The sequence below is a fragment of the Anolis sagrei genome, chromosome 4, assembly GCF_037176765.1.
Source record: "Anolis sagrei isolate rAnoSag1 chromosome 4, rAnoSag1.mat, whole genome shotgun sequence".
NCBI classification, from domain to species: Eukaryota; Metazoa; Chordata; class Lepidosauria; order Squamata; family Dactyloidae; genus Anolis; species Anolis sagrei.
In genome coordinates, this window is record NC_090024.1 from 12007111 (window position 1) to 12027189 (window position 20079).

At 37.8% G+C, this 20079-nt stretch overlaps 2 protein-coding genes across 2 annotated transcripts; both read right to left on the reverse strand.

The window, feature by feature from the left end:
* Nucleotides 1–7471: 7471 nt before the first annotated feature.
* Nucleotides 7472–8745, reverse strand: LOC132772877 (proto-oncogene Mas-like). Its single transcript, XM_060771724.2, has one exon. The coding sequence runs from the start codon at nt 8717–8719 to the stop codon at nt 7718–7720; it is 1002 nt and encodes a 333-aa protein (XP_060627707.2). The 5' UTR covers nt 8720–8745; the 3' UTR covers nt 7472–7717.
* A 9748-nt stretch (nt 8746–18493) lies between these two features.
* LOC132772876 (proto-oncogene Mas-like) lies at nt 18494–19435 on the reverse strand. Its single transcript, XM_060771723.2, has one exon. The coding sequence runs from the start codon at nt 19433–19435 to the stop codon at nt 18494–18496; it is 942 nt and encodes a 313-aa protein (XP_060627706.2).
* Nucleotides 19436–20079: the final 644 nt, after the last annotated feature.

Below are 20079 nucleotides of genomic sequence, written 5' to 3' on the forward strand. Positions count from 1 at the left end.
AGAAAAGATTCACCCATACAAAATACATACTGTTTTGCAGTTTATTTATTTATTTGAAATATTTATATTCCACCCTTCCTATCCCGAAGAAGACTCAGGGCAGAACACAACATATACATGGCAAACATTCCATGATGGAACTTAACATAACAAAAGAAATATACACAACAATCTATATATCTACTTTAAAATCAATTGTTTGAAACCATCTCAAACACCATGGCAGCTCTGGTCTGCGGAGTGGGTTTCATATTATTGCCCTCTTGCGCTGTCCCAAAGGCTTGGCCCCAAAGCCAGGTTTTAACCATCTTTCTGAAGGACAAGAGAGAGGGGGCTGATCTAATCACACCAGGAAGGGAGTTCCATACAAAATTGTATGATCTGTATACAAAATTCACAGACAGATAGAAAATATTTGGAAAGATTGCTTTGGGGATGATGTAGCAGGTGATTGTATCTAACCTACTAAAACACAAGCAGAGTAGATTATGTTTGATTTATACAATATTTGTTATTGAACCACCTATTGCCAATTCACATTACATAACTATGGTTTAATTATAATTATCATAATTGCATATTATAGATCCTTGGAATTGTAGATCACGGAGGCACTGGGCTGAGAATTCTAAATGCTGTTCACTAATCTACAAATTCCTGGATTTCAAAGGATGAGGCCGTGTCAGTTACAGTGAAATCATAATACTCTAAATGCATAAAGTGAAGGGGACCTTAATGCTTCCCATTAGCCTTAAACAGGGATGATCCATGTATATAGGTAAAAATTGAACATCTGTATTGAATCAGAGTGGGGTGGTATTTATAAAGAAACATTATGAAGTTGCCTTGAATGTGCAGAATACCTTGGAAGATATTGTTCTGAAGACTGCAGGTTCACCTAAACTGTATGATTATATAGCTCAACATCAGTTGGACTGACATGACTCGGTGCTATGGAATCCAGGGATTATAGTCTGGTGAGGGACCACCCCTCTTTGGTAGAGAAGGCTAAAGACCTGGTAAATCTACAGCTCCATTATTCCATAGTATTGAGCCATGACAGTTGAAGTAGAGTCAAACTCTATTAATTCTACAGGTTAGATGCACACTAAATTAAGTTCTAGGTAGATCTAAATGAAAGTGACCTTGAAGGAAGGCAGTGGAATTCAGAGTTTGGAAATGGTTGCTTTTGGATATAAATTTCCTAAAGAAGATGGTATGTTTGAGTGAATTCTAAGTAAACAGAACACAAAGAATCAATGGAATGGAAAAAATCCTGGAGAAGAATGAAGGGTCAAAAGGTTATGGAAGTGTCTGCCGGCTATGCATTAATTTTATTATTTTAATTGGTTCCCTAATAGAAAATAAGAAGATGTAATAGTCTGCCTTGAGAAGAAAGATCTTCCTCTTTTCTGAAATGCATGCTTGTAACTGGCAGAGAAGGAAGGAGGATTGAAAAGAGGAAGCAAAAGCAGAAGGGTCTCCTTATGTAGTGATTTTTGGTTGCTCGTTATTTTGGTTGTTTACATAATCACTGTCATTAAGCTCATTATTGTTTTATGTGATTTGTTTTTTGTCAAATGTTCTGTACTGCCTATTTGAATTGTTTCGTTTAGTGTTGTATTTTACAGCATTGAATGTTTGCCTTTTATGTTGTGAGCCACCCTGAGTCCCCACGGAAAGATAGGGTGGGATAGAAATACAGTTTTACTTCCTTCCTTAGTAAGCTCAGACCTGCTGAAGCCTCATCAATTTTGGAATAGATAGGTTGTTTAACTTCTTTAACTTTAAAAGCTACTGTTTTTGACTATATAAACATGTGTTGTTGGTAGCCAGAGTTCTCAGGTCAGTTCTCATCAGTTTAGTAGTTTTCTCATTAGCACTTTACATGCCAAAGCTAATGAATTCTTTACTTCCTTTGTTATCTATAATGCAATTTTCCAGGTTTCATTTTTATGATGATGTCTTCAGTCTTGCAAGCATTTATTTAATTAATTCAATCCACTCATCACAAGTGTTTGTCTCCACACTTATAGGCACACTTATAGGGAGCTCAGTTATATGTGTCCTTGCAATGTTACTGTGGTTCTATAACTGCTTCTTTACATCTGGTTTTTTGCACATTTTATCAGTATGTTTGGGATATAATCGAGATGTTTCCATGCTGGAAAAATACGAACTGGCATCTTTAACAATTCTATATTAGAACTAATCTGGTGCCCCCAGTTCTGTCTTATGCAGCAGCACATAAATATTATGTGTGTGTGTCAGTGCAAACACACGTGCACATGCATGGCAGGAAGAGAGTGAGTGAGTGAGTGAGAGAGGGGTCCAGTATTATGGAAAGAGAGTGCTCTTTGGTAAACATGATATCAAAACAGCATTTTGATTAAGATGAATTGCAAAAAAGGAAACCAAAATCTTTACAGGAGAAATTGTGTGTTCATGTTAAATGTGAAAAGAGACAGAGAAAGACATGATAACAATAGAAAATAAAATTTAATATCAAGAAAATATTTCATATTGAGAAAACCCTACCTCCTTTCAGGTGTATCTGTTCATTGGCAAGGGAAATTTAGATGTTTTCCTTCAAGAACACCAAGGTCTGTTTCCTTCTTCCAGGAGAACTTGTTCAATATAGCAAAGGAGAAAGGGAGAAAGCATTAGAAGTAAACTATCTCTATTCCTCAGAGGTGGGATGCAAGTACTTACATAATAATGAGATCTTTGAGAAACTCATAAAATGGAAGCAAAATATTTCCATTTTATAAATACCCCTGTGTAGGAAGCAATGCTTACCATGGATGAAAACTCAAAAGAAATCTGTACTTTTACTCAAAGGTATTTCAAAGCCTATTTGGAGTGCTTGGGTGAAAAATTAAATATCGGAAATGCAGTCACAGGAGATTTTGCCACCCCTTTCTTCCAGTTATTGATTTAGGGCTAATTTCATAAAGCCCTTTTTAAAGTGTCCATTTGCTTTTAGTCAGTTTGCATGTACTTCTTACCTTATTTGTATTGGAATTAAGCTGTAGAATGAAAGTTTCAAATTGTGCTTTCTAATCATTTGATGTGGATGACTGGGTCATTTTTTCCAAAGTGCCAAAGACTAGCGTCATATTTCTGCCTAATGACTGAAACGGTCTTTGTTGCCCAGAAACATGCCATGAATCAGCTGTCAATAGCTTATGGATTGACAATTGCTCTTGGGCCATCACCTTAAGTAAACTTTTGAAAGGTGGCAATACTTTTGAACACATTTTTGAGTCATTTGCTGTCACTTGCTCCATTTTTTCTTGTTCTTCATCATATACACCAGGCATGGGCAAACTTCAGCTCTCCCAGTGTTTTGGACTTCAACTCTCACTATTCCTAACAGCCAATAGGTTGTTAGGAATTGTGGGTCTTGAAGTCCAAAACACCTGGGGGGCTGAAGTTTGCCCATGCCTTATACACTTATATATAAACATTGATGTCAACATATTTCTCTCTCTCTTTCTTCTTTTCCATTTATAATCAAGGAAATAATTATAAATTAGAACCAGCATCTGAGATGAGTAATGGACTAGATGAGGAAGCATACATAGAAGATTAGTCCAGGCAAAACAAAGATGTTACCTGTTAAGAGAGATGAAGGAATCAGCTGGGAGCCCCCCCCCCCCCCAGCAATAATACTACATCTGCCTGTCACCTCAGAAGGAGGAGGAGGAAATCCTGCTGCTTCTCCCACCCCCCTCAAGCCAGCTAAGAGGAGAAAGGGGACTGAGGAAGAGACTTTAAAAATACCTGTCTCCTGGCTGTTGCTTATTATTTCTGCTGTGGTTTTATATTGTATTTAATGTTTTTATGTGCATTTTGATATTATGTATATTACTTGTTGCCTGTAAACCGCCTTGAGTCACCGAAAGGCTGAGAAATGCAGTAAATAAATAATAAATAAAAAAGAAAGATGAAGAATGTATATCTTACCTGAACACTGGATGCAGCTACACTCGTTTTGAAGATAAAAGTTTGCAGAGGGAGACTGCTCAACTTTGATTTTATCAGTGATGAATTCTTATCCTCTTTCCTTTTCACAAGTTAATCTGAACACTTCCTCTGATTACTTGATAGCATGAAATAGGAAATGCTTGGACATAGTCTTATTTGGGGGTTGTCAATATTGCAAAACAATGTGGTTATAATGACCTTATATGTCAATGTTAAGGCGTTAAGTAACTGCTGTATCTTTTTAAAGCATATTTATAAACATAATAAAAGTGTGTGTATGTGGCCGGGGTGTCCACTTACATAGACAAGCTCCCACTTCCACAAATACCTAGAGCTCCCACTATGCAGAAGACACCAATGGCCATTCCTTTAATGACATTGCAGGTTTTAGCGAGTGTCATAAACATGCCCAAAGGTCCAGCCAGTGTCCTCCACAAACACCATACTACCCACCACCCGAATGAAAGCTTTCATACAAGGACAATTTCCTAGATTTTCTGTTGATCTTCCACCAGAGACATCCCAGGGTTCCTTACTCTCCCCATTGGTGTGGAATGTGCATGATCCCACCCAGTGTCCCTCCCATAACCCTCTCCTATTATTTTCTATGTCACACAACAGACAGGGGAATTGATCAGCAACTGAACATACCCGAGAGAGTTGGGGAGAATTCACCTTGATTTATAGGAGTTGTAGGTACTGGGATGTAAAGTTCACCTGCCATCTAAGAGAACTCTGAACTCCACCAGTATCCCCATGACCAACAAAAAATACTGAAGGTCTTTAGAGGGGTTTATATGAGTTGTAGTTCACTTACATCCAGAGCACACTATGAATCCAAACAATGATGGATCTGGACCAAACTTGGCATGTATACCTGATAGTCCCCAATTTTGATGGGTTTTGAGGGGAATTTGCCTGGACATTTTGGAGTTGTATGTACTGGGATTTGAAGTTCACCAGCAATCAATGTGCACTCTTAACTCCACAAAAGATGGAATTGTACCCCCAGCACCAGCAAAAAATACCTTGATTTTGGGGGGAGGGTTGTAGTTCACCTCCATCCAGAGAGCACTGTGAACTCAAACACTGATGGATCGGGGACAAACTTGGCATACATACCTGATATGCTGAAGTTTGATTACTGAAGGGGTTTGGAGGGCACTGATCTTCCTTTCTGGGAGTTGTAGTTAACCCACAACCAGGGAAACTGTGACCTCCACCAATGATGGACCTGGACCAATTTTGGCACACAGAATCCCCATGACTAACTCAACCTACTGTAGGGGTTTGAGGGGACTGATTTGCCATAGTGGGAGTTATAGTTTACCCTACAACCAGAGAGCATACTAAACCTCACTGATGATATATCCAGAGCAACCTTGCCCAACATAAAGTTTAAGTACTGATGGAGTTTCTCATTGTTAACCAGGCAACAATGAAAAACCTGTAGTCAATCCACAACCTTATGTATTTTTTACAAGTAAAAAAATTACTTTCTCAAATAACCCAGTCAATGCTGGATACCCAAGCTGGTAAACATTTATGTAAGTATTTATTTATTTATTTATGTATTTATAATACTTGTCTCTAATCAATTTCCCAACATGAACATGAACATTGGTCTTGTTTTCCTTGATTTCTCTTTACCCCTTCCATTTCCATTTTGTTAACATATGTGTAGCAGTGAACTATAGGACAATGATTTACAATTCAGCACTGTTCATGTAACTTTTATTGAGAGCATGTACACATAACTATTAGATCTACATGATGACTTTAGTCATACTAAACAAATAATTAAATATTCATATATTATTCGAGCAAAGTCAAATAGCATCAACATTAAGTATGGTGGAAACACAACAGAGAAGGAGAACTTCACACATGTATGGTGAGAACACAACAGAGAAGGAGAACCTCACAGATACATATATACAGAGTAGAATAAACTCAGTTGAGTTTTTACATAAATATTCTAAAATTATTATTATTTTGTAAATTTGACAAAGAATTGATTTTGTCAAGGGAGTGTTTAGGCAGAGTTTTGCACACTTTTGAGATATGCAGATTTTTCTATACAAACATTTTATTTGTGCATATTATTTCAGTAGGCATGTTCGCAATCATGCACCAACATGTGGATTCATGAGCTCTAATTGCATCCAGGGTGCAGTGGAGGAGGAGGAATCCCCACTGGAGGGGATTCCTCCTATACCCTTAGCAGTAAAAATCTTAACTTCTGTGGATAATATTGCAAGCTAAAGATGGATATTTGTGTTGTATAAGTATTTACAATTCCATTCCTGTCTATCCTGTTCTGTGTAATTTTATCAAGAAAAATGGAAAAAGTTGCAAAGGTGTTTTTTTCTGTTTTGTTTTTAAGATGATAGAGATTGTACAGAGCTGAAGCTAGGTCTACACACAAAATTACAGAATCCTAGCTTGGGAAGGGGCCACAATTAAAACACCCCTGAAAGATACCAATCAAATTTGTTTGTATAACAAATCTGGAAATCTGTTGTTGTAAGTTTTTCGGGCTGTATTGCCATGCAGGTGAAACGTTAGGAGAAAATGCTTCTGGAGCATGGCCTTACAGCCCGAAAAACTTACAACAACCCAGTGATTCCGGCCATGAAAACCTTTGACAACAAATCTGAAACTGCAGTTCATCATTTTCTAAAATAGTCTATAATGATTGTTTGTTATACGGATGTTTAATGATTTATGTTACAATTGTTTTTAATTACCCTATACTTGTCTCATGATGTTTTGTACTGATGTTGTTCACCACTTTGAGTCGCCTGAGGGCTGAGAAAAGCGGTATATAAATAAAGTAAATAATAAATAAATATACCACCATCAAACAGCTCCTAATATTTCAAAGTGTTTCCTAATGTTTAGGTGGCATTTCATTTCTGTGCACTTTAACCTATTGATTTATTCTCTTGTCCTGTTTCACAATCTGTTGTGAGATTTGTTTTTTATGCTAGCCAGTTGCACTTATGGCAAGATCACCCTGTAGCCATGCTATCTGAAGAAGAAGTAAATCAGCTTCAAGCAGACTGTTTCTCCAATGTCTGGCTTCCAGAGGGTCTTTGGAGGCCAGACATAGGGGAAATCTTGTATTCACAATTATCAATCAACACACAGAAGACTGGGCTCCTTGGAAATCGCTGAACAGACTGCGTTCTGGCACCATGAGATGCAGAGCTAACCTTAAGAAATGGGGCCACAAAGTGGAGCCACGACATGCAAGTGTGGAGAAGAGCAAACCACAGATCACCTATTACAAAGCAGTCTGAGCCCTGCCATATGAATAAAGGAGGACCTTCTTACAGCGACACCAGAGGCACTCCAAGTGGCCAGATACTGGTCAAACGTCTTTTAATAGAATGCCAAGTTTTTAAACTTTGTATTTTATTTAAAAAATACATTACAAAACTGTATCCTTGGTTCACTCCTGATACAATAAATTAAAACTGGCACTCCCAAGTATATCCAACCACATTTCCTCCAAGACCTTTTCCTATGGGAACTCTTCAACAAGCCAGGGACTGGAGAAATGCTGCCACTACTCCACCAGTGCTTGAGCGGGATCTCAGAAAGATATTAGTCTGTATACATAATGTATTGACTATATACACATTTTTGTTGTAATCTTAGACACTTTCTCTCAATACATTTACATATACAGGAAGGTAAAGTAGCATCTGCATAATTCAAACTAGAGTGATGCTGTTGCACTTTGAGTGGAAGCATTGTATTTTGAGTTTGAACTGGGATTTTTTGTTGTACTATTGTCTTCCTCTTTGAAAATGTTCTGAAGTATTTTACATATTTTTTCCCTATCTCGACAACCTTTTCCTCTCCCTACAAAGAAATAAATGTATGGATTGACAGAACTGTTTATGGCTGCACATATGTAGCCAAATTCATAAAAATAGGAATTGTCAAACTTAGGGTCTTTAAAAGAGAGGTATTGTATAATATTCATTGGTAAAGCAAAGAGGAGGAAGAAGAGGAGAGCAAGCAAGATGGCAATTAAAATCTTCCCTCGTTTATACTGCGGTGATATGAAGCAGACCTTAATTAAAATTGCCACAGTGGTAACAGTCATGCCTGGAGTGAAAAGCACGGCATTAATGAGAAATAGATAGAACCAGATTTCACAGTATTTTAAACGCAAGTAGAGGCTGATATGTGCTGGAAAAAGTGGGATGATGAGGATCCAGATTACAACACACACAATGATGGAATAATTTCGTGGTTGGTGATATCGATACCATATTGGAAAGAAGATACATGCGCACCTATCAATACTGATTACCGTCAGTAGAAACTGACTGATGCAATACATGACTAGGAAGAAGGTGCGGAATATTGACTTCAGTGGATCCGCATACTCAACATGAGGCAACCGGCCTACAAGCCAATATGCATTAATAGAGAGTAGACCTGTGACTACACCCAGATCAGCAATGGAGAGGTTCAAGATGTAGGTGGTGAAATGATTTCTCTTGATGTAGAAGACCAGGAGACAGATGACAATTCCATTACCCATAAATCCAAAACTGGAGATAAGAAAAGTGAAGATGGTTGTTACATACATTAATACTTGATTATTATCCTGGTTTCCTTCAACATAACCACAGTATCTACTTGGATTTGTTTGATTCTTTGTTGAATTGTATTCATTTCCAGAAGCCAGGGAAGTGACTGACCCCATGTTTTATTTCAGTTGCGGTTCTTCTTTTGGTGAAGACACTATTGATAAAACAAATGAGGTAGAGGAGGATTCAGTTTCATTTCCAGAGTCACATAACTAATATTGCAATAAAGTTTATTTCCCAATTAACGTTTAGTCTTGTACAATGAGTACACTGGACTATTTCCAGTTCTTGGCACTTTTGTATTTCACATCAGGTCTATGGCAAGTTGCGAAAAACAACAACAACAACAAAAAACAAAACAAAACACAAAAACCTATACATCCACAAATAGCTAAGTATTTATTTCTTCATTTATTTACTATATTTATACCCTGCCCTTCTCGACCCCGAAGGGGACTCAAGGCAGCTTACAGCAGAGGCAAAATTCAATGCCTTAAACAATTCAACAATTAAATAACATTTAGTTAAAATTTAAAATTTTAGGTAAAAATTTAAATGAGGTTAAAAGCAATTAAAACAGAAGCAATACCACTTACAGCTATAAAATCACGTTATCCACAATCAAGGTCGAACTATTCCAATAATCGTTACACATAAATCCAAGTCATCTATTGCATTGTATTAGTTGCTGAAGGCTTTGTCACAAAGCCATGTTTTCACCTTTTTTCTGAAAGTCAGGAAGGAAGGAGCTGATCTAATATCACTGGGGACAGTTCCATAGTCGAGGAGTCACCACTGAAAAGGCCCTATCTCACGTCCTCACTAACTGCACCTGCAAAAGAGGCAGGACCGAGAGCAGGGCCTCTCCAGATGATCTCAATCTCTGAGATGATTCATAGGGGGTTTTAATTATCTTTTCTTTCATGATATACACTCAATATCTTACACAATCCTTCCACATAGAAATCTATAGACATGTAGTTATATGATGATGTTGCTACACTACTACTTTGCTGAATACTGGTACTATGCAACTCATTGTCAATATGTCTGATTATTAACCATTTGAGTACATGGTAATGTAAAATAATTCCTTCTAAAATCCCAGTGAAGCAAGAGATAGAGTGAAAAACTGAGAAATAACTACATACCATCTGAGAATGGACAGTTCCAGGTGAAATAGTTGTGTAACTCTTTTTATACAGCCATTGACAGAATTAATCTGATAACAATGATCAGAAATGCACATCTACATAGGTAAGGGAATGATGCATTTGATAGGATGCCAGCTACACATTTTAAACATATTTTTATTGGTTTCATATTTATTTTATTTAAGGTATATCTACACTGTAGAATGGATGTAGTTTGACACCCATTGCACAATGCTATGGAAAATAGGACCTGTAATTTTCACAAAGTCTTCTCTGTCAAAGCTATGGCATAAAAGGTGACTAAAAATTAAAAAATATTATGAAACTAGATGTCCCCTGCCACAGTCTGGTGATCTGGAAAATAAAGTAATGAGAAAGAGTTGGTTTCTAATATGCTTGTGAGTAAACAGTATTTCTTGTTGTTTCTTTGTCAGTGGTGGAGTTCAGAATGCTCTTTGATTGTAGGTGAACTATAAATCTCAGTAAGTACAAATCCCAAATGTCAAGGTCTATTTCCTCCAAACTCCATCTGTATTCATATTTGGGCATATGGAATATTTGTGTCAAGTTTGGTCCAGATCCATCATTGTTTGAGTCCACAGTGCTCTCTGGATGTAGGTGAACTACAACTTCCAAACTCAAGGTCAATGCCCACCAAACCCTTCCAGTGTGTTCTGTTGGTCATGGAAATCCTGTATGCCATATTTGGTTGAATTCCATCATTGGTGGAGTTCGGAATGCTCTTTGATTGTAGGTGTACTATAAATCTCAGCAACTACAACTTCCAAATGTCAAGTTCTATTTCTTTTAAACTCCATCTGTGTTCATATTTGGGCATATGGAATATTCGTGCCAAGTTTGGTCCAGATCCATCATTGTTTGAGTCCACAGTGCTCTCTGGATGTGGGTGAACTATAATCCCCAAATTCAAGGTCAATGTCCACCAAACCTTTCCAGTTTTTTCTGTTGGTCATGGGAGCCCTGTGTGCTACGTTTGGCCCAATTCCATCATTGGTGAAGTTCAGAATCTCTTTGATTGTAGATAAACTATCAATCCCAGCAACGACAATTCCCAAATGACAAAATCATTTTTTTTTTTTTAGTGGAGGACATAAATTGGACTGTTAGGTGTCTTGTGTCCAAATTTGGTGTCAATTCCCCCAGTGGTTTTTGAGTTCTGATGGTAGCACGAACTAACATTACATTTTTATTTATATAGATGAGATATTGAATTAAAATCAGCTAGAAGCATGATAATGAAATGGAACAAAACAAATAGCACAGCACATTCTGAAAAATCTTTCCTTCGAACAATCTGTAGTGGAAATTTTGGAATGTTCAAAACATTATATAATCACTTTGGGTATTAAAACGAAAGGAAATTTATGATAATAAAATAAAATAAATCCAAGGGCAAACTGTGTGGGTTTGTCTCAGGGTAGACATGTGGCCTCAGATGGACTCCCTCTTGGTCCTTTCAGCTCCAAATAACAACAACAGAAGCAACAACAACAACAATAATGCATTTTATTTAATGCCCATCTCTTTTTGATAGCTCGAAGTGAGGTACCATAAGTAAAAACATGAGCATAAATTAAATACATACAATAAAATATGTGTATCAATAGAAAAAGCATACATCAAACACATATACAAAATTAGCATATAGCAATAATAAGAAGTTGGAAGTTGACTGGGTAGACCTGCCAGAAGGGATGGGTCTTCAGTTAGGTTTTAAATGCCAACAACTCATTTAACAATTATCTGTCTCCTTTTAAAAATTATTTTGTGCTGAGTGAGGAAGACATTTTGGGATGGGAGCTGAACGAGATTAATTGACCAAGCTGCCCATCACTTTACCTCATCAGATTTCATAAGCAGCAAACATGAGAGTTGGAGCAGAATGGAGAACGTGTGGAAATGAGATAGAGTTGGTTCAACGTTTTGATTAAGATTGGGTTCAAAATATTGAACCCAATGATTCCAGCATTCGTCTGTGTCCAACAAGGGAGGTGAATGAAGATGGAAATAGAAATGGCAACATGAAAAGAAGAACTCAGCATCAAGAAAGCAGTTAATGCACATAATATCTTACCTTTTCTCAATCGCATTAGTTTTCTTCCAAGTGCAAAGAAACAGAGTTGAGATGTCCTTATAAACCATGAATCCGTTCTCTGCTTTCGGTTGAACCTCTCCATCCAGCGGCGAGAAAACAACTTCAGATAAGGAGTATCTGATAAGTTCTTTATGTTACTCAGCAAGGGTGGGGCACCAGCTTTATATGACAACAACACTTTCAAGAAATCAATTAGCTGGAACCCCAATAATGAAGATCAAGGCCCTGCTCCATTCACTTGATGCATCAGAAATCTCCTGGGTACTACAAAAGTTATTTCCACAATTCAAATCTCAAGAGAAATCTGCACTTTGTGCTATCAGGTGTATCAAAGTGTAGCTCAGCATTAGCTATATTTTTTAATATTAAGCTAATAGTACAGGCATATAAGGGGGAAATGGCAACATATTACCATGGCGGAAGTGTTTAATGAGCAGTCTTTTCTAGTGCAAGAGTAAAGAAAGATATGGAAACCAATGGCCAGTTTTTGACTTCACCAATCATTGAAAAATTTCCTGTACTGTACTTTTACTTTGTGGTCATATCACCATACTAACATATTTTCAACCACTCCCCACAATCTGATGTAGTTATTCTACCATAGATTCACTAAGCATTTAAACAGAGATACTTTCTGAAGTCTCTGCTTCTGCTCAAATAGTTATTGGAAGACTCAAGGCAATCTCATATATAATCCCCAAGAGATGTGTGGTTTCTTTTAAGATTCAAGGTTTGAAGGTGTTCTTTTCTGTAGCCTGTCGGACTATTCAGTCCTTGTAGATGGCTGATTTTCTCACACCAGATGTTACTTGCAGTATACAACCAAGCAACCTAACAAACAAACAGACCTTTTCAGGACCAACTATGATAATAATTTAAATTAACATCAAAGGCATGTCAGCTGCCAAAGAACAGTTACTTTATAAACTGTGTTGAGATTAGAAATGTGACATGTTGTGACAGTGTTAAACAACAAAAATGACCAAAATGTTCAAGAAATGATCATAGCAGCAGAAAGGCCACATGTTAGGTATGGAAGGGCTGTCTTTGTAAACCCAGGCCTCCAAGTCAGTAGTGCCTGTAACACTGAAGAAAACAATATAGAGGTTATAACAGTAGAGCTTAGTAAAATCACAATTACCTCTACATATAAACCCCAAAATGAAGAGCTGTTTCTCCTCTTCTGAGAACTTTGATAGACACCAAAGGGCAGTAGTAATTGGTGACTTCAACAGCCATTGCCACATATTGGGCTATGCTCAGGAGGATAAAAATGGAGAAGCTGTCCTTTTATTTATTTATAATAGTAAGCTCCCATCATCTTACAACAGTGGGAGGTGGCACCGAGGATATAACCCAGACCTTCTGTTTGTGAGCGACAGTATTGTGCAACAATGCAATAAATCAGTGGAATCACCAATACCAAACAAACAGCACCAGTCGATAATATGCCAATTGCTTCCAATTATAAGGGCTCAGAAAGTAAACAAAAATTCACCTTCAGAAAGGCGGATTGGTCTCTTATATGTTAGATGACAAGATTATGTTGGTTGCCCCAATCCATGAGGAATATGAGCACGATATAGAAATAGTAAAAACCTGCTCATGGGCTTCTATACCAAGAGGTTGTGGGACACACAATCTTCAGGGTATTACTCCTGATATAGCTGCTTTGTTGGAAGGCTATTACAGGTTCCATGATGAAGACTCATTTAGTGAGCAAACTCTTGAGGCCGCACAGAACATTCTGTTGTCCACCTCTAATGCCAGGGAACAGAAGTGGATAAAGCTAATAGCAGACGTCAATATGGAAAGGAGTAGACAGAAGGCATCGTGGCTTTTAGGACGGTTGAGCAATGATCTTTCACAGATCAGATAGCACAACAACATCTGATGAATGGGAAATGCAACCTTGTCACAAAACTAGGAAGGAAACCAATAGTCAGAGAACCAGATAATGAAAACAACAACCTTTATGAACTCTTACATCTACTGAATTGGAAATGGCTTTCAATAAATGTAAAACTGGCAACACAGCTGAGCTGGATGAGCTAACCAATTTTTTTTTGTTGGGTCAAGAGTGCCTTGAGAAACTGCAAGTCTCTTCTGGTGTGAGAGAATTGGCCATCTGCAAGGACGTTGCCCAGGGGACACCGAGATGTTTTTTGATGTTATATCATCCTTGTGGGAGGCTTCTCTCGTGTCCTGCATGAGGAGTTGGAGCTGATAGAGGTAGCTCATCTGTACTCTCCCCGGATTCGAACCTGCGACCTGTCGGTCTTCAGTCCTGCTGGCACAAGGATTTAACCCACTGCGCCACTGAGGGCTCCTTATCTAACCTATTAAGAACTTTTACCCAAAAGAAAGGTGCTGGCTGCCGAAGTGGAGAACAACTGCATTGCATCCTGTCAGATCCTCAAGTCTGGAGGAAAGTAAGAGTCATAGCCATTTTGAAACCAGGCAAAGACTAATGATCCAAAAAGCTCTAGACCAATCTCCTTGTTGTGTCATTTTTATAAAGTTCTGGAGGGACTTATCCTGCACAGAATTATGGAAAACATAGACCCATGTATGATTCCACAGCAAACTTGTTTCAGGAAAGAGAAAAGCTTCACATTACAAGTATTTAACCTGACTCAGCTCATAGAAGATGGTTTTGAAAGGCAGCTCATTAAGGAGCTGTCTACTGGTGAATACACATGCCCATGTATTTTTGTATATTTTAATTGGTTAGATGTAAGCAATTTGTAACATTGTCACAATTGCATATACACAATGGTATATTATTGGGTTTTTTTTTTTTTTACATTTTATCTTTTACAGTTCTATGCATCTATTACTTATAACAATGAAGCAGAGTGTGTTTGAGGACTGGGAAATCCATAGGGAAACCAAGGTGCTTGTTTATAAAGCTGTTGTCCTCCCAAACCTGCTATACATCTGCAAAATGTAGACTGTCTACAGACATCACACTCAACTCCTGGAACGATTCCATTAGTGATGCATCCAAAAGAATCCTGCAAATCTCTTGGGAAGACAGGTGGGCAAATGTCAGCAGACTACCAGCACTGAAGTGATGCTCCTATGCCATCAACACCACTGGACTGGCCATGTTGTCTGAATGCCCGATCACAGTCTCTCAAAGCAGTTACTATACTCCTAACACAAGAACAGGAAATGTAATGTTGTTGGACAGGAAAATAGATTTAAAGATGGTCTTAAAGCCAACCTTAAAAACTGTGGCATAGACACCGAGAACTGGGAAGCCCTGGCCATTGATCACTCTTACTGGAGGTCAGCTGTGACCAGTAGTGCTGGAGAATTGGAAGAGGCATGAATGGAGGGTGAAAGGGAGAGAAGTACCAAGAGGAAGGTGTGTCAAGCCAACCCTGACCGGGGCCTCCTTCCATCTTGAAACCGATGTCCTCACTGTGGAAGAACATGAGGATCAAGAATAGGACTCCACGGCCACCTATGGAACACTCCATTGTTCCCCTCCCTCTTCCCCCCACACCCTCCCTCTGGGAACAGATGTAACTCTGCACATTGGTTTATATTATTTGTTCGATTATGAAGTTTTTTTGGTTCAGTTCCTTATATTTTCCTGTCTCTTTCACTATGAATATTATCTCTTCCACTTCAGCTTCAAATTCTCCTTTGGATGGCCATTATTAATATATTTTGTTTTCCTTTCAGGTATGTAGTCTTGGAGCATATACTCTGATAAATATTCAAGCCATTTTTAAACTTCCCATTTCCCTTCATCTTTCCATCCTGAGGCAGCTGTTGTTTTGGTAGCTGCTATCATATATTTTGCAATTTCGATCTGGTCTTTATTCCTCCCATTACCTTCAATGTGTTGTGTAAAGAGTTGCTTTTTGTTTAATTCAATTTTTCTCCCCAATAATTCTTCCAACTCTTCCTTAATCTTTTGTAGACATTTGGTAGATTTTCACAATTCCACCACATATGAACAAAACCTCCAATTCCCTCACATTTATGCCAACAACGTTTTGGTGGATTTTTTTTTTTTTTGCAATATGGGTCAGTTGTGCTTCTTTAATCCTTAAATGTTTAATTTCCTTAATGACTCTTATCCTTAAGGAAGCCAAGTTGATTTGATCATTTGGACAGTTCATTCTTCCTTCATTGGTGTTTCAGTCTATTTCCAAATTTGAGGATATCGTAGCCTTGCTGCTGTTTCCATATATGACAGAAGTAAACCTTATTTTCTATCTTGGTTTTTTAAAACCCATAATGCTCCACAGAAACATATCTGGTAACATCGCAAAACCCACTTTTAATTGATTTGAATTAATACATAAATCTTGATCTAGAAACTTTTCATCTTTGTGCAAGTTCACCACATACGGAAAAGTAGTCCTCCTCATCTGGAAGTTTGCAGCATTACTATGAAGAATTCTGAGTTGTTTTTGACAGTTTATTTGGAGTTTTTTTATTTGTGTTAATAAAAAGTTTTTTTAAAAAAATAAACAAATATATTTAAACAAAAAAAATAAGAATATAATGCTCTGATTTTTAAAGGAAATAATATTGTCTATACATTACCTATAATAGAATCTATATGCAAAGGAACTTTGTGATAATTTTCAGATTAACTGTGAGAAAAAGATTTTTGTAGCATAAGCCTTCATAGACTGAAGTTTATTATTAAGTATTTATTTTCATCATCATCATCATCATCATCATCACTTTATTTCTTAATTAGTCGCTCTCCACCAAAGTGCTCCGAGCGACTTATTTATTTATTTATTATTTATTTATTTATTTACTGCATTTGTTGACCGCCGTTCTCAGCCCTAGGGCGACTCACGGCGGTGTACAACATATAAAAACAGTTTACAATAAAGGCAATAACACATCACAATAACACTTACAATTTAAAATAGCTTATACACAATATAAAATATTCAATATAAAAACATTCAACATAAAAACACTCAACATAGTGTGACACTCAGCAGTGACTATGGCAAAATTTGATCTGATTACTTAAATGCACAACCAAACAGCCAAGTCTTGAGCGCCTTTACAAAAGGTCACAACTCCGACATTGCTCTAATATATGGAGGCAATGAGTTCCACAGAATTGGAGCATAGGACGAAAAAGCTCTATGCCTTGTAGCTTCCAAATGTGCCTCCCTAGGACCCGGTATGTATAGGAGATCTTCCTGGGTGGATCGAGGTGACCACTGATGGGGAAAAGGAATGAGGCGGTCCCTAAGATACAAAGGTCCTTGGCCATTTTGAGTTCTAAATGTCAGGATCAGTATCTTGTAAGAGATCCAATGTTCTATTGGTAGCCAATGCAGTTGTTGCAGAATCGGTGTAATATGGGATCTTATAGATGATCCCGCTAGCAGCCTGGCTGCTGCATTTTGGACCATCTGAATCTTCTGGGTCGTTGACTTCAGAAGGCCGGCATATAAGGCATTGCAATAGTCCAACCTAGTGGATTACTGTTGCCAATGCTTCTACCGAAAGGTAGGATGCCAATTTCCTTGCCTGGCGAAGATGAAAAAAAGCCTGCTTACTTATGGCAGTGATCTGGGCCTCCATCGTCAGCACCATTTTAACTGCCATGGCCCAATTCTATGAAATCCTGGGAGCTGGAGTTTGGGGAGGCTGCAACATTCTTGGCAGAGAAGGCTGAAGATCTCGTGAAACGATAACTCCCATTATTTCATTATATTCAAGTGATATGAATTCTACATAATACTACATCAAATTCATGTATTTTCAGTATTTATATTCCGCCCTTCTCACCCCAAAGGGGACTCAGGACAGATCACAGAACATACATATGTGGCAAACATTCAATGCCATTTATACACTGATAAGACAGACATTTGTACATAGATAGAGGTATATATAGGTCCCCCCCCACCATCTTCAGGATCTTCGAGGCTTGTGCTGAGTTCTAGACACAGGGAGTGTTGTTGCTCCATTTCCCTGCTGAAGAGCTTTGTTCATAAACTTCCTCTTTTATGGAATTGCCAGCATTTTTCTGACATTTCCTTTTGGGTACCTTAAATACCTCCCGCTTTTAAGCAGTACCTATTTATCTACTCCATTTTGCTTTTGAACTGCTAGGTAGGCAGAAGCTGGGCCAGGAGCTCACCCTGACATGCTCTTCTGATTGCCAAGATTTACTGCAGCTAGTGGTTTAACCTGCTGTGCTAAAGCCCGGCCCTACACTCTAGAAATAATGCAGTTCAGCACCATTTTAACTGCCTTGGCCCTATTCTATGAAATTTTGGGAGCTGGAGTTTGGGGAGGCTGCATCACTCTTGGCAGAGAAGGCTGAAGATCTCGTGAAACGATAACTCCCATTATTTCATTATATTCAAGTGATATGAATTCTACATAATACTACATCAAATTCATGGAATGAAGACAGGTGTAAGGGCAGATATTGATGTACATGGATGACCAGATGCATGTATTAAATCTATAATATGTTTTCCTTCGGATTTTTCAGATAAAACAGAATTTTCAAATGCATTGGAGTATAAAAGAGTTTTTCTCCCTAATACATTTTAAAAAATATTAACTTAAGTGTCAGAAGATTCCTATAATTCTATCTCAGTTGGAGTTTCCTATTGTTCCCTATAGTCTTCCTCCTCCTTGAAGAGTTTCTCAAGCACTTTATTTATGCCCTTGCAGAATTTCCCTCTTTTCCCTCTTCCTACAAAATAATAGATTATGGGGTTAATGGTGCTGTTTAGAGTAAAACATATATATACATATATAGAAAATTCACGATATTGTAATTTAAAAAAATTAAAAATATAAAAGGCATTAATAGGGAAAGCAAAGAGGATGAAAAATACAAGTGTAAATAAGGTAGCTCTTATCAGCTTGCCCTTCTTCTTTAGTTGTGAGCTTAAGCAGATTTTAATTAATATGACTGTAGTGGCGACACACATGATGGGCATGAAAAGCACAGCATTGAAGGCGAACAGAATGGACAGTAATTTAGAATAGTTAATAGAGACTTTCAGGGTGATATCTGTAGCAAAGATTAAAAAAGTGATGATCCATATCACGACACATACAGCAGTGGACAAATGCGTTGGACGATGGCATCGATGCCAGAGTGGGAAGAAGATGCATACACAGCGGTCAATGCTAATGACTGTCAACAGGAGCTGACTAGCAGTGAATGTGGGTAGAAGGTTGGATAGTAACAGGAACCCCCAATGAAAAAGGAAATCACGAGTAATACCCTCAAAGAAATATATAACAATCAAAATATAAAGCGGAACTTGGACTGTGAGCACACCAAAGTCAGCAATGGAGAGACTCAAAATGTAGGTGGTGAAGGGATTCTTCTTAATGTGGAACCCAAGAAGCCAAATGACCCTTCCATTCCCTACAAGTCCAGAAAAGCTAATAAGACTGACGATGAGTACAATTATGCTATAATAGACCTTGACATAATTTTGGGACCTATTAGATTTCCCAGGATTTTCAGTTGAATTGTATCCCATTGTAGCATTGAAAGACGAGATCACAAATTGGCTGAAATTGGTCATCATTGGAGTTCTTTCTGTAGTAGATACTCCTACAAGAGAAGAGAAGGGAAGAATTACTTTCCAACCTTTCTGCAGAATAATGAATCATTTTCTTCTCAGCGAAGTCAGAACGGCCTCTTCCTTGCTGTCCTTCTAGCAGCAGGCTAAGATCTTTTTTATTCAGGGAGGCATTTGGAGAGGAAAGTTTTAAAGACCAAACCAGGGGATGCTGTATTTTATGTAGTTCAAGAAGTTTTTGATGGTTTTATCTGTTTTCACTATGTATTTTTAACAGTCCTATGTTTAATTCTATTTTAGTGCCAATATGTTTTAAATTTTTAAATGTGCGAGTATTCTGATTCAGGGGGTTAAGTATATGATGAAATAACTCAGCAATCCCTAGCAGTTTCCACCTTTGTTTCACAACATAGTTTTCAAATATCAGGGAGCCCATGGAACTTATAGAACCAAACAGTGTGAAATGGTTGAGTCCTCTGCATTTCAAAATATAAACCACAGCTTCCAGATATATTTTTCTCCAACTTTTTAAGGGAGTGCCTCCCCATCCAGAATATCTTAAGGCATTTCTGTCAGAATCCCCAGGGATATTTCAGATTCCTTTGGGATTGCATGAAATTCCCTTTGTATTTGTCTGGCATGTCTTTTGT

What these genes read in the sequence shown, in the direction of transcription:
- LOC132772877 (XM_060771724.2), bottom strand. Translation starts at nt 8,719, where the DNA reads ATGGGGTCAGTCACTTCCCTGGCTTCTGGAAATGAATACAATTCAACA.
- LOC132772876 (XM_060771723.2), bottom strand. Translation starts at nt 19,435, where the DNA reads ATGATGACCAATTTCAGCCAATTTGTGATCTCGTCTTTCAATGCTACA.